The following is a 15,587-nucleotide window of genomic DNA, read 5'->3' as shown; positions in this document are numbered from 1 at the left end:
CATAATGGCCTTTTAATGAGGTAAGATATATACTCGCCTTTGATTTGTCAGCTGCTCACACTGCCATTTGTGCAAATTCTCCAGCACTTCTAACGGCTTAAGAAAATGCTTAGCAGCAATAAAAAGAGGCTTCTTAATAAAAATTATGTAAATTTAATAATGGCAAGTCCCAGAATAACACATATGTAATATATAAAATCAAGGAATCTAAGCTGTTAACGGTATTTATTGTGCATTTGCCAAAAGCTGTCATTACATACTGTATAAGCTCAGGTGCCCGTGCAGTGCTTTATCATTTTGTGCCACGCGTCCACTTTCGCTAACAGCCTAACCACATAGGATGGCAGAGTGAAGGAGAGGGGGCTAATTTGAACCCACCTCCACTCTTTTGGTAGACCTTTTTGTGCAATCTGACATAAATTGTATAGGAAGGTGGGCATGTTTTTCAGTGGTAAAAAATCACTGCTATTTCTAGTGAGGAGCTCTTTGGTGTGTTGGCGAGGAGTTATGACTAAGCCATTATTTGTTTCCTGAGGAGCAGCAGGTTGCCCAATGTGTGAGATGAGAAAATGAGTGTGCTTCGAGCCGGTGTCCTGCCTGCTGGCACTGCTATGTAATTTCACCTCTCCTTTCCCCTGTTCGTGCACATACATATGTACACACCAGAAGATGCAAGTGTGAAAGCACACTACCTATGCAAAATGACATACAAGTACCTAGATATAGTACATAATGGACACACACCAAAGACAAGTAGATGTTTCAGTGAATGTAGAGCTATATAATCAAGTTGGACAAAAAGGTATTCACCAATGACAACTGTGAGATACACCGCATGGTGCACAATTATTTGCTGTGAGATACACACAGAAACAAACTCCTGTTATTATTTTCTGCCTTTTGTTCTATTATGTGACTAAAAGCCCTGAACTGCAGACATGAAAGCATCTTCATCACCATCTCCTGCTATCATCAGGCAAACGCACTATACTCTTTGATGTGAAGTGGACGCTACCGAAGGAAACGCACAGCTGTATGATCTTTCTGTTTTACAGTGTATCTGTGGTCTATTGTTCCCCACAAAATTCACTGGAATAGTGCAGTTATTAATCAAAAAGTTCATTTGAACTGCTGTGTTGTCAAAACAGACGTAAGCTGGAGCCGAACCAATTTGTAGAGCCGACGTGTTCAAATCCTATTTAATTCTTTATTTTTGGCTTTAGTTCTTTTGCAGTTTGTGACTTTCAGTGAAAATATTTTATGAAAACATCTATCTAATCTAAATATTTTTACTGCATCTATGTGAAGGAAACTTTACAGCCTTTCTATAAAAACACTGTTCCCACAGTTCCACTTGTGGACTGCAGCTGAGTCATTGCAGGACAGAAGAATGAAAGAGGGTGAGGGGGGTTTGCAGTGTGCAGGAATCATCAGAACTATGACGTTAACACACCTTGAGAGGACCTCTCCACAGAAACTGGCAAATCTGCTCGGTCAGTCTTAAATTTCAAGACGTTTTAAGATGAGGCCAAAGGACGAAAAAAAAACACATTTCAATTTGTCAAACTAAATGTGTCACATTCGCTGCTTGTGTCGTCTCTCATCCCTGACGTTTTGACCCTCGCTGCTGCAGCAACTTGAGGTAGTGCTATTTTTGATAGGCCAGCATTCCCCAACATTTTAAAATGTGCCCTGTCACCAGCTTCATGTCAAAATACACCTTAGAGACTCTCAACCGCATAGGGCATGGGCAGGGGTTTGCAGAGAATGATCACAAAGGGAACAAACGGCTGCCTTAGAGCTGTACAGTAAGTGTATATCATGTGGCAACAGCCCATTTAAATAACTAAATTCATAAACAGAGCCACATCCCCCCCACGCACGTATCTACTGTAGATCCCTCTCCCACTCACTCATTCAACACATCTTTTCCTCCTGGGTTGCCAAGGTAGCAGCCACTGTTGCAGTCAGGAAGCTCCCACTCTTAGTTCCCAAGGCCCTGCTTACACCAACACACACACAAACACACACATATACAGACACACGTAAACCACCCCCTCATGGTGGCTCCCAGAGCCTTGGGGCCAATGGACTGAAGCCTGAAGTGTGTGGGCTGGTTGGCTAGCTGCACAGCTGAGAAACAGGAGACGAGAAGCCCCCTTTAAGACTCGGATAACCCTGTTATGTCAGGAATGTAGAGCCCACCCTGCTGTACCTGCTCTGATACTGAGCAGAGTCACACCCTACCAACAGTTTTGTGGCTCACATTTGTGGGGACGAAACGATTGTCTGGGTATATCTCCTGCCTAGGCATAGTGCACTCAAGAGCGGAGGATTGGAGGGCAGGTTAACCAGCCTTGAGGCGCATTCAGCCTCCGGATCCGAAGTCGGCATAAGGGACAGTCACAACCTCTTTGTTCCATGTAAAGGGCACTCAAAGCGAAATTGGGAGGGACAGAGGCTGTCTGATGTGAGGGTCACAAGAGGAGTGGTGCAGCCAGGCAAACTCAGGATGTCCAATTCTGGGTCCCGAGCAGGGGGCGGGAGGAGATTGAATGAGGGAGGGTGCTACGACGGGGGAGACAGGACATTCTGGGACCTGGGACTCTGAAACTTTAATGTGTGTCTGCCTGCGTATGCACCTCTGAGCCTGGCAGGTCTCTTAATACCTGGCTTTGGAGATGTCAAATCCTTTTTTCATCTCTTTCCTTGTCAGCTTTGTTCACGCTATCTTCAGCCTTCAGCCCGGTTCAGGTTCAGATAAATGAAACCTGCATGTGGGATATAAACACCACACCAGATCTCCCACAACATGGTTTCAGTAAGCATTTGAAAAAGTGCGTAATGGTTTTTCACCACACGGAAAAACCTGCGCTTGTGTGATTTAAGTTTTCTGGAAGGTATAAACGTCAAACAAAGAAATAGCAGGTGTTTTATTCTATCACTCTTGTAATAATGTAGAAAAATAGCTTAAATATGAAAACGATTAGCTTTGCCTCCCAGTATGTCATAAATGTATCTATTTAAATATATAACCTGATGTTTATAAACTGAATATCTAATTTGCCCCCTTATGCAAGTGCAACCATTACGTCCTTGCAGATCGTGGTTAAAATGTATGTAACTAATGGAAATGTGCTCCCCGGCTTCTGCATACAAAGCAAGCCAAATCCAACTAACCTTAAGTGGGTTTTGTTGGGCTTTTTAGCAACTACAGTTCATAAAATGTATGCATCCTTATGTAAGAATAGATTTCAGTGCATAGTTCTCGAGCTGCTGTCTGTCAGAGGTGCTCCAGCTTGAACTACTCCACATCTGACATCACAGTCCATCTATTTTTCATGGCCAACATCTGCTTGGCTTGCTACATTGTCACTACGATTTGCATCAGCTCCCCCAATTCCATGTATAAAACCAACACATGGAAGGTGACTAGAGTAGTGTGCACAAAAGGCTTCAGTCAGTGTGCTTTAGGGATGTCTTTACAGGATGCGATGTATTTCATCTGCACAAACACAAAGAAGCATATTAAAGGTGAGAGGTTTACTGCGAAAACCTGAAAAATTCTGTGGCCGCATGGGAAAATAAAAACGGCACCACAGGCAGCCAGAACGGGGCCAACGACTATTTAAAGTAAAAGTAAAATATTTAATCTGTCCCCACAAAATAAGACTTCCGAGCTCTTGGCTAGTGTAATAATTGGCACGAAATGAGGATGCAAAAAAATGGCTGCCTATAAAAGTATAACCCCACTGCAAACCCTACTCCCCTCCCTAATGCAATCAATTCTTGTTCCAGCATGAAAAGCTATTTTCTTCTTCTCCATGTCATTATGAAAACAAATGCATTCAGTTCTCCGCCAGAAATGCAGCTGATGCAGAAAAATGATCCAGAACAATGCCTTACTGACAAGGATCAGTCAATTCCATTTCTTTCTGTGTGCATATGGCCGTGTGTAGATATTCGAGAGTGCTGATTCAGTGCAGTGCAAGGTCCGCATGGGTCTTTTCAAGCTATCCATAAAGGACCGTGTATCATTTTTTCTTATGTCTAAGAGGCAGAGCTTTCAGACGGTGAATAGATTTTCAATAAAAAGAAGAAACACACAGTGGAAACATTTATAGTGCAGAGTCTGAAAGCCATTGTGGATTTGATGTAAGCATTTCTATACGTTTCTACTGCACAGAATTAACTGTAACAAGAACAACACGTTATATCTTTAAGAGCACTGGAGCTATGTGCGTGTAAGCTAGACTTAAATAAAAGATTAACCTGCATATCCCCTGTGTGTTACGAGAGCACCAGGTAGTTGTGCAAGCAGGCAAGCAGGTAGGCGTGCGGGGAGCAACAAAGACACCCAGAGGTGGCTTTTCTACCAGCTGAAGTCAGCCGGGGTGACAGACGGAGCTGAAGTGTCTACGCCTGCCTGAGCCTCACACCGTCCTGCCGTCATTGGAGCTGACAGGAGCGAGTCCACAGGAAGCTGAGGTGACGCCGAGGACCTGTCTGTCTCATACCTCTGAGAGGTCCGAGTGCTCACACCTTGTCAGCGAGCACTCACAGGTTAGCTGAAATGCAAACACTGGTGGTGGGAAGCAGATGACACAAATGCTGATTAATCAAGTAAAAAGGAAACCAAAGAAAGACTTGTGGAAATCCTTAGTATCGGATGAGACTCGAGAAAAAATCTAAAGCGCTGTGATTTTAAAAATTCTTTATTAATTCATGGATAAGTCAGTCCTCATCAGCCTATAAGCATTATAGCCTGATCAAGACACACTTATCCATGAATTATGGTATAAGGTCTTAATACCTTATAGCCAGATGGAGACTGGTTTATCTATTAATTAATACAAGGATTTTTTTTACATTTAATTTCTTTGGACTGGCAACAACAATACTGGCGGTTTTCATTAATAATAATAATAATCAGGAAGTCTTTTTATTTTGTTTACTCTCTACTTGACCACTGAGCCTACCCTTTAAGAGCTTCTGACTGTTTAACATTTTCTTCCTTTTCTACCAGGACTATAGCAATCTGCCTTTTTCTGAGAAATGTTTGCTTAAAGTGAATTTGAAATAGCTGATACAAATGTACCAGGGAATCTAACCACTCCTTCTTGTGTTATGAACACCAAATACACTGGAGGAATATTTCAATCTTGTAAGGATTAAATTTTTAAACTGTTATCCAAGTGCATTTCTGAATAGTTCTGTGAATTTATTTAAATTCTTACACTTTGTTCTAGACTCGTGTTCCACATACTGAATATTAGAATATGAAGGCAGCGATGCCTCGTAAGAGCCAAACTCTCATCAAGATAGACCGCTCTCACGTTTCAGTCAGAAGTTTATCTTTTTTTTTTCCTTAAAAGTATATGGAGATATTTATGACAGCTGAGAAAGGAGGGGTGCAGGGTACAGGTGTATGTAAACCTAAAAAAGTGGTCTCTTAACTCTCCCACCCTCCCTCTTGAAAACTTGGCGTAGTCTGTTAATGATTTGGATGACTGTGAGAGAGCATGAAGCCTCTTGGCATTCCCTGCTGGAAGGGATCTGTACTTTGTTAGCCTAAAAGTTTGCACAAGAAAATTGCACCCATGGGAGAGCAAAACAGGCATCCACCGTGGGGGGGATATGGAGGGGAGGGCAGGATTTATTTATAGCTTTTTTTTGCGTTGATGCTAAGTCATCAGACAGATATTGTACTGCAGAGAAGAGAAGCAGAGCAAATGGTTTAGAAGTGAGCAAACAAACATTTCTACCTCTCTCACAGTCCTGCATTTAGGGCCCGAGTAGGTTTACGGCAATTTGGTTCGTTTTTAAACTCCCTGCAAATATCTGTTGTTAGCTCGGTTCCTCGCTGCTGCTCGGAAAATCACACTTAAGGGAAAAATCAGGTGGAGAGAGAATATGGCGATAGTGATGATGACAGCTTGTGGTATTCCGGCGTTATTTTTGTACACACCATCCTCCATTATCCTGGAGTATCTGACTCTCAGGCTCCATTTTGTGGCCATTACGGCAGAAGAGGAAGATGGTCCTAAAGAGGAATCGTACTTCAAAGGACGGGCAAGGAAGCGGCAGCGGTCGGGTCAGCGGCCGTCGTCGGTTCACTGTCAAAGCTGTCATTTCGACTGGCCTTTCAGTTGTACTTAATCTGTTATGGGGAGTCTAATTCTATGATTATATTTGCATATGTATCCGTGTATGTGTGTGTTTACTCTCTTCCCTTTAGCTGCCGGCTTGCTATCCGAGAATGGCTTGGTGATCTCGACTGCCTGCCTAGTGCTCTTTAATGAGATTATCAGGAGAAGAGTGTCAGTAAGTAGGATCTAAAATGAAAGCCATTATGGAGCATTATCACAGAGCTCCACCACCCCGGCCCCCCCCGATCCATCTGCTGTACGGCCACCCACACAGCCACTACACCCAGATTACAGCCGTGATTAGCACCGCAAAGTGCTGCTTAATTTAAACACCTCTGGAGAACATGTGGCACTTTGCTGCATTGCTGATTCGCTGCGCTTGAACACACACACACATGTGTGCGCACGGAGGGCAAAGATGGATTTCTCCTTATACACAACGCATTCTCTCAAGTGCTCGAGTTATTTCGAGTGACGCCGGACCGAAGGCTTGTGTGCAACTCTGAAGTGTTCGTGTCATATTTGATTTCTTACAGGTGTATACATTCAACACACAACTGACTGTTGCGTCTTCACCTACCTTTGATCTCGCAGCGTGCGAGCAGTGATGTAAGCTTTGTAATGTTTGTCTTTCTTAACAGCTACTATTGTTGTCACACTTTCTTGACAACAGCAAATATGAGGAAAGATTAAAGGAGCATATATGAAAACTTGATAGAAAGTGAGAATTGACAGATGTGTGCAGAGGCCGGACTTCTTTCTCACTGACGCGTCCAGTTTAAATTTTCAGAAGAGAAAGCAAAGCCTCTTCAGCTCAGTCAGATTGTAGTGATTCACCTTGTATTTCCCCTTTTCTTTGGACAAACATCGAGTGTGTTTACATGGACATGAATATGCCCATTATGAAGCTTATCCTAGTTTTTAAAATGCATATTCAGAAACTGACATTTACTTGGTTATGCAGGTATATACCTGCATATGTGCAAAATAAACATACTATCCCAGTTGTTAATACAGGCTGTCGTTTACATGTTAGTGACATTTACATGCAACGAACTTTAGTTTTGATACCTGTGATCACACTTTACAATAACTTCACTGTGATTATTAACCTGACTTGCTCCACTATAGAAATTGGAAAACCTGCATCCTGTAGCCTGACTACGTCAAACTTGAAAAGTGCAGAATTTCAGATACTTTCGGTGTGGCCATTGATTGTGTTTGTATTTACTTGGGATCACTCGGCTGAAGCATCACAGGCATGGGTAGTCAGCAGTATGAAGATGCAAAGATAATCATATTCACATGCACTGACAAAAAAAAGGACTATTTAAATAACCAGGATACTTACGTCCATATAAACACACTCATTGAACTGCAAAATGTCCTGATTTTTACTTCGACTATATCACATATGTATTTTTATTTTGGTGAAACCCACTTTTAAGACTCACTAGGCACACCTCAAATTATAGTCCAAATTAGCGGGATCTTTTCCTAGTTTCTAAAAAGTTAATATTTGCGAAGTACAGCATCAGTATCCCAGTGCACCACAAAGAAGTCTCAGTTTTGTACCTGTGATCTTATCGCGAACCAGCTTGCAGGACTCGATCTCGCCGATGCTACCGAAGAGGCTGCGGAACTCTTCCTGGGTCATGTTCTGGGGCAGGTAGTTGACAATGAGGTTTGTCTTGCTGTCGTCGTTTGTTGGGCCGGTCTGCATTGGTGAGGGGCAGCCACGGCTGTTGTTGGTTGGCCCATTGGCTGTGGTTCCTCCTCCACTGGGGCCATTTGTCACTGGAGCCTCCATGTTACTGATGATCTGGAGAAGGGCGGAAAAAGGGACACACCAGGAAAGGAACCACACAGAGAAAGGGTAGGAAGAGACAAAGAGATGTGGCCATCATTAACAACATTTTCTTATTAAGTAGCTGCAACACTGTATGTGTAGTAAGCCTTACAAGACTCTGATGATTTTCCAAAATGTTATTTTGAAAAATTATATTAAAAGTCTCAATGAAAAGAAGAGAATCAAGCTGTGCACCCTACAGCCTTTGCTGTCTGCAGGATGCACAGCTTGATTCTCTTTGAAACAATGAGACATTTCAACATTAAACAACTGCAATGAAAACTATATTTTACAGTAAATATTAGTTAGTTAATATTCTTCTGTGGAAAAAGTAATTACACCCTTGGCTTTAAAAAATCGTATTAATAGTAGTGACTTTTTTTAAAATATCATTGCCTATAAGACATTCACTAGACTAGCTCAGTAGGTAGATGGTGGCCCCGTGACTGGAGGGTCGGGGGTTTAAATCCGCTGAACGGCTACCCTGAGGTACCCCTGAGCAAGGTACTGTCCCTACACACTGCTCCCCGGGTGCCCAATGGCTGCCCACTGCTTCACTGAGTGAATGGGTTAAATGCAGAGAGGAATTTCCCCACGGAGATCAATAAAGTATACATTAAAATTCGTGATGGCACTTTCATCAGTTTTTCTCCCTACATGTTCCAGATGTTTGAAATCTCTCCAAAGAATTTCAGAAAGATTCAAATCTGAGTTTTATTCTTAAATCCTCTTTTTTTATAACTTTCATTCTTTTGTAACTTAATTTCTTCTTTTCGATTTGCTGCATTTGATTCTCTATTTCATATTTTTACCATGTTGGAAGGTCTACTTCCAGTTCAATTTCAAATTTCGGACGGATGGTCTCAAATTATCTTAAAGTGATGTGATTCATAGTTGGATCAATACCTGTGAGCACTGTTTAAAGACAAATTTTGTTAGATTTTTCTTTGTGACTAATGTGTTTGTCTTCTTAAAATATGAACACGATTAAAATTTAGGTTTTACATGTCATATGTCCAGGTACTACTTTTTCCCTTTTATTCCTGCCTTTATAACTGATGGTTAGGTGATGAATATATACATTACAGATAAGGGTGAAAAATTTCTCCTATATAATTAATGTTCTTTTCAGACCTAAAAAATGTGACATTAGCCTTGATCAGCGAAAAAAGGCCTGTGTGTGAGCAGTAATGCTGTCAACAAGTAATTAAAATGCATGATCAACATAAGTAAACCCTTGCACAGAGTCACAAACTAAATATGCAGTGAAAACAGTGCACACACTACATTCACCGTATCTAAACACTGAGAAATAAAACAAACGGCAGACACAAAGAGGATAAACAACTTAATATTCACGAAGGCAGTAAAGCCTCTCTGAAACGTTCTCTGATAGCTACTGAGGTTTGTGGGAGGGGGCAGCAACAGGGGCAGCCCTTCAGCTAACGATCTGACTGCTGATGCTGCTGCTGTGACAGAGAGAAGTTTGCATTTTCAAATCTGGCTTTTGCAGAGCATCTCAGGATCAAAGTGTTCAAAGAGGAACTGTGAGCCTGGTGTAAGTGTGAGAAAACAGGGGGAAAAGGGTGAGAAGGAGTAAGAGCCAGAGGGGGAGGTATTGCACTTTGCTTCTCTAACACTAAGAACACATTTATATTTATCAAATGCTTATCCTAGTGAATATTCCAACAAAATGCACAGGGAGCTTATGTAAACATTTGCATAAAGATAGTTATTTATCAAATTAATAGCATAAAAAAACTAATTTGAGATGGAGACAATCCTGATGAGTTTCCCTTGGCTCTGTCTCACACGTAAGCACTTCAGCGTTTTACTTTTAGAAACAATAATGATGTTGATGCTGCAAAAAGAGTCACGAAATCTACTGCAAGACTCTTGAAATCATAAAATTGGGCAAAAGCACCGCAAATGACCTAACATGCTGAAACCCAAATTAAGATGCAAATATTCTTTAATCTCATTCAATCAAATTTTTAAAGTCATCACTCAGATCTCTTCTTTCCCCTGCTAAGCTATTCAGCTTCCAGGCTATTTTTAACTATTCTTAAGTACACGCAAACAGCCTGCACTTGGAAGCAGGGCTAGTATTAGCAAAGGAGAGACGACACTCAAGCCGTATTTCGCTCTATTTCTGGATTATCAAAAGGCCGGACCTGTGTTCTAATAATATATCTCAAAGCAGAATTTAAAAATTTCCCAGTTTGTCCAGAAATAGTTTACGATGCGTGTACTTTAATCGCTCTGCTTTTATCTGTCGACGTGTGGTAATAAATGAAATGGCAGATGAAACCGTTAACTGTTGAGTTACCGTACAAACACCATATTATAATTAAGCATGCATAAAATTGGGCTCGTTTGGAGGCTGAATTGGTAAGTGAATTCAAAACAGATGACCTAGAAAAGTCAACAGTACATTTTAATGAGAAGTAGAGAACAACTAGAGTACAATGAGCCTGTGGTTTTTATTTGAATCTGTAAAACTGTGAGTATTTCTACCTCCTACCAACTAGACCAATAAAATCTTAAGGGATAGGACACGGCTGCTTGGATGGGTTAAAGCATCCATTTCTTCCCTGACCTTTAATATTCCTTTTATCATTCAGTATCCTTCTTTTCCTCTGTCTAGTGTTTAGTAGCAGCTCCAAAAACACATCAGCCTTAAATCTGCTTCCATCTTCTTATTTTTAACACACACACGCGCCAGCACACGCTTTCATGTATTCGCAGTCTGTGGCATCTGCAGTGAGTGGAAGAGGCACGCACTCAAAGGCACACACAATCACACATACAAAGAGAGAACAATGGCTCAAGCCCACAGCAGAAAACAAACAGACAGGGAGATGTCTAAAAGCTCTCAAGATGAGAGCTGCATGCAAATTGTTCTTTTGACAGTATCCTTCCCTACTCACTCACCACTCTACCACAACACAGATACAGAGACAGACTGAGAAAGACGGGGGGAGAGAGGGAGACTGAAGAGGAAGGAGAGAATAGCATCTAGCCATAACAGAGTTGATTGGAGAGAGCCTTATTAAATCTGTTTACATTCCCTGCTGGGCTCCATTCTGTCAGAGAGACTTTCAACTCCATGGGACGTTTTCTGAGGAGGTTTTTACACCAAAATGGCTGCCTCTAATTAACAGGGACCTGCCGAGTACCAGTAGCCAATTATATTCCTCTCCTTGTCCCTGCCTACCAGCATTTGTGCTGCTCAGCAGTCCACTTCATGTTGGTTGTGAACACTCTGGCTGTCCCTGCTCTCCCACTGTGGAGCCTAGTGCTGAGAACAGACTCGCTGCATGTCCTGCTGACTGGGTACAACACATAGCCAGCACTCATAGGCTCTCAGGCTCGAGATGCGGCTTCTTTTACTCACAAGTTATCCTGCTCCTTGTGTAGGAGGCCGAGCCAGCACCAGCGCTTCTGGCTAAAAGTAATGCATCTAAACTGCGTGCAGCTGTTGAAAGCATATGAAACGGATGTGAGAGCGCGTTAGAAAAGATCTGATATAAGCTGTTGCCATTAGGATGAAAAATATCAATACCCATTCGCTGTATCGAATAGATTGGCTGGACTACACCAGTGACTTATAGTCATCGTTTAGTTAAAGCAAAGCGCAGGCTGAGGGACGTATCGCTTTTACTTTTAACGGCTGCTCGAATCCTCGACGCAAGAGAGAAAATCAAATTAAAAGCCGGATATAAGAAGGAGCAAATTGAGTAAGACTTTCGGAAAGCAGATGTCTTTTAGAATTGCCCACATTTGCAGCTTTGCATGTTAATGGAATGGTAAATAACTGTTTTTAAGTACTAAAACGTAAATGGTTCCATATAAACAGAGAAAATATGAGACATCAAAGTGCAACACTCGTTAACGGCTTCCTAAATTATATGCACACGATGAACGTGTCAGCTTTTCACTCTTCTGTGCATAGCCCCCTCTACCCTCGCAACCCCGTCCATCAATCTCTGCTCAAGTTCCAACTGTCTCAGTCAGCAGCATCACCGACCAGTGTGCATTAATGTGAACACAGTGCAACATCAGATCATATTACTTCATGGGTGTGTAAAATGGCTGGGCCATCCATTTGGCAGCAGTAGTCTCCTTACCATCTTTGGCTGTGTCAGCAATCCCTTCTCTGCCCAGCCCTGGAGCTGTGGGAGCTCTGCCTGACGCCACTGTGTCTCTGTCGACCCCTATGGAGCGGAGCACAGGGAGGGAGGGATGCACAGCCCACCGTCAACATCATACACTCACTTTACAAGGTTAGGGTTGTAGTGGGACTTGGGGAGTGGAGGGGTTGAGGATGTTGAGAAAATGGCAGCTCACTAGAAAAACACAGTTGCACCTTTGCAGTCCCCATCAGCCGTAATAAAACAAAGACAGGTGGCTCAGGGGTTTTCGTATTTGTCTCTCCGTTTATTTTCTCGTTTGTCGTAAAGTAAACGAATTCAAATGCTAACACTGGATTTGGTGAGACAGAAATGTGGCCGAATCTATTATTTCTTTCATTTATTAAAACTGACGCGAGCACCTTCGGAGCCGGCAGAATAAAACCGAATGTGTGTTGATGTTGGCAGATTGGTGTGGGGACTGCAATGACCTTGGCAGGGTTTATAATGAGGGTTTCCCTCTTGCTCTCTGTGGGTAAACAAGCCTGTGGTTGAAGAGACAGAAAATGCCACAAATGAGCAGGAAGTCTGTTCGCTGGCTCTCCAGAGCAGGGGGCTTAAATGCCTGCAGCTATCTACAGATGCTACAACAGCCAATTTAGCAGGAGAAGAGGAAGAGAGGAGGTATGACCTCTGCCTTCATTTACTCCTTCAGAGGGATGAAGAGCGGGAGTGAGGGATCAGATGGGAGGAGGTAGAAAAGGCAAGGGCTGAGTAATGGGGAAGACATTTCCAATACTTCAAAGAAAAGGAGAGACAGTGGTGGGGGAGGAGGAAGAGAGTCTGTACATGTTCTGTTGTCAATGTGTCTTGTAAACTTAGGCAGGAATGCATAATGGAGGTCTAAATGAGAGTGAACTGTCAGCTTCAAAAGAGAAAAAGAAGATACAGAGGGGCAGAGAGGTCAGGGTGGAAAGGAGGACAAGAAATATAGCTTCTCCTTGCCGACTGACAGAAGCAAAAAATGCAGATTTTTTGGGATCGTATGGGGGGAAAATCAGTTGAGCCACCTTTTGTTTTAATATGGCGAGGACCAAAGGGTTGCTATTGAATAGTCTGCAAATCTGACTGGTACAAATTAATGACAAACATTTTTTTTTGTGTTTCAGGCTTTTAGTTATGCTAATGTCAGTGTCATGCAGGTGTACCAAAGCCAGTAAGCGTGTATTTAAAATCATTTAAGAGAGTCAAGAGTGGGCAGTTGGAGGGATAGCAACTCCCCACATTAGTCACAACTTAAAACCACCACATACAGTGTCGTGGACCAGCATTCATCTCATTAGGAGGGCAGAGGGCAACATACTCTACAGTCAATTTAAAACAAATGTCCCAATAAATGTAAAGTTAAGTGGCTACCCTGAAAAAAGGAAACGTTAGGCAGAGGTGAAACATCCAAATCTTTTTCACCCATTCTGCAAAGCTTTTTATTTACATTGCCGTGTGCCGCAGCAAGCAGACAATGCAGCATTATCATAGCATGTACAAATGTGGTGATAAAAATGTAAGAAGCAGCAAGCAGATGTACATGAGTCAATTTAAACAGCTAACGCATAGTGGAAGGGTGCATAATGCTGGCAAAAGGAATATTACATTTTCTTAGAAGTGCATCTCATTTCGGAGACACTGCTCAGTGCTCAACCATTCGGTAAAACAAAGAAAGTCTCTCTCACTCACACACACACACTTTCATCTTTCTTCGTAGTCTCACTGTCCTTGCGTTTATCACATGAACACACGTGTGCGTCTTCTGATAAAATCTCAAATAACACTGGAATAACAGCGCAATGCAATTACATTCACCAACCATTGAGATGAAAAACTGCTCATGGATACATTTTCAATTATTCAGGGAATACATTTCAGTCTGTGCTCAGATGCTGGGAAAGGTTATTATATAATCAATACACTCTATAACGCCATTAATATTTTATGCCACAAAAGTGCTTCCTGTCTCCTTGGGCTCCCAACCAGTGGTATCTGGGCACTGCATTTGAATAGGACGAGCCTTTTCCACCTCTAGCAGGGAAGACGTGTATACATTTGCTTTCCTCTAACACTGGGAAATACACTAGGCCCACACGCAGCTGCCATCCGTTTTAGTCTACCTTTTCCTCCATATTATGCACAAGACAAGCTCACATTTCTTTTCTCCACGTGCCTAAGACACCAGTGGTACAGTTTTACCAGAATTTAGATGACAAAGTCGTTTTAACTTCCGTTTCATGTTTATCCCTCCTGTTCCGCTTTTAGCCAATAAAGCTACCACTTTATTTTTCTGGCCTGGTGCAACCCCCCCCCCCCCTTCTCTTACAGAGCTTAGACAATCAATTTACCCTGACTTGGCCAGGATAGATGGAGGCTGTAGAGACTGTGGAGCAGACAGTATGCTGCAGGATCTCTCCACTGATAGACACACTGCCTGGCAGCTACAAAATGGAGCCAGCATGCAACCATCTGACTTTGCCTCATCATCTTGCTTTATATAATTTGCCATTTCCTTATGCCTTTTCCAACTTGTTTTATTCTTTAAAATTCTGACCAGTTTTTAAAATGAGAAACGAATGGATCAGGTCAAATTCTGGATTTGCTGTCAGCTACAGACGCACTGCTAATTACGTGCCCGCCTCTTGCCACCACAAAGCAAACTTCAATTCTCTCTCAGTCTGACAAACTGAAACGGAATTGGAGTTCTTACCAAACTGACTTAGACACAAAGAGATTAATACGACTTTACTATCTCAGTTTCTCGGCCAGTCGAGTTCCGTGTAATGCTCTCTGCGCTATTGATTTTTATTTTTCTCTCCTCTCCTTTTCTTCCTGGAGATCTCTCTCTCCATCTCTCCACCTCCACCATCCTCTTCCGAGCTCTGAAATGTCCTGCAGGTCAGACGGATGCTGGGCCGGATCAATCAGGGAAAGTAATCTGGGACGCCTCATGCACGCAAGCACACACACAGACACATCACAGATACTCACCAACCCACACACACACACCCTTCCTCTGTTGCACTCTGGCCTGCCTGCCTCCAGTCTCATTGATCTGCATCTACTTTACCAAATGGATTCTTCTCTTCTTCTATCCTCCTCCACCTCTTTTCTCTCTGTGTGACTCAGAATAATAAATGTTCCAGACCGCGCGAGACGTGTACGTAAGCAATTTTTCATTTAACTTTGGCTTGACTTTTTTTTCCCTCTCGCTTCTTTTTTGTGATGTTTCAGTCTTCCAGTGAGATCGATGCAGCTTTCCCACACACTTCCTCGCAGCCCCTGGGTAATCAGCACATACTTGTGTAAGGTCAGAGGTCAGGAGATGATAGGATGGGGCCAATTGCTGTGGGTTATCTCAAGAGCTCAAGATTTCACAGACAATTATAGGACGACCCAGTGTTCTTATTT

The 15,587-nt window shown here is 42.5% G+C and overlaps 1 protein-coding gene across 5 annotated transcripts in view; it reads right to left on the bottom strand.

The window, feature by feature from the left end:
* The window catches only part of elavl4 (ELAV like neuron-specific RNA binding protein 4), a 78,562-nt gene that overhangs the window by 34,204 nt on the left and 28,771 nt on the right, over positions 1–15,587 (bottom strand). For 4 of the 5 annotated variants that reach the window (XM_004554924.5, XM_076879899.1, XM_076879897.1 and 1 more), the window contains 2 exons: positions 12,129–12,215; positions 7,725–7,971 (listed from right to left, as the gene is read on the bottom strand). In XM_004554924.5, the coding sequence (XP_004554981.1) occupies positions 7,725–7,971; positions 12,129–12,215 (334 nt within the window). The remainder of the gene's footprint in view (positions 1–7,724; positions 7,972–12,128; positions 12,216–15,587) is intronic. The other variant, XM_076879898.1, reaches the window with a different exon arrangement.

Source organism: Maylandia zebra, linkage group LG23, assembly GCF_041146795.1.
Source record: "Maylandia zebra isolate NMK-2024a linkage group LG23, Mzebra_GT3a, whole genome shotgun sequence".
NCBI classification, from domain to species: domain Eukaryota; kingdom Metazoa; phylum Chordata; class Actinopteri; order Cichliformes; family Cichlidae; genus Maylandia; species Maylandia zebra.
The sequence above is the reverse complement of the archived record's forward strand: the minus strand, read 5'-3'. Positions and strand labels throughout refer to the sequence as shown.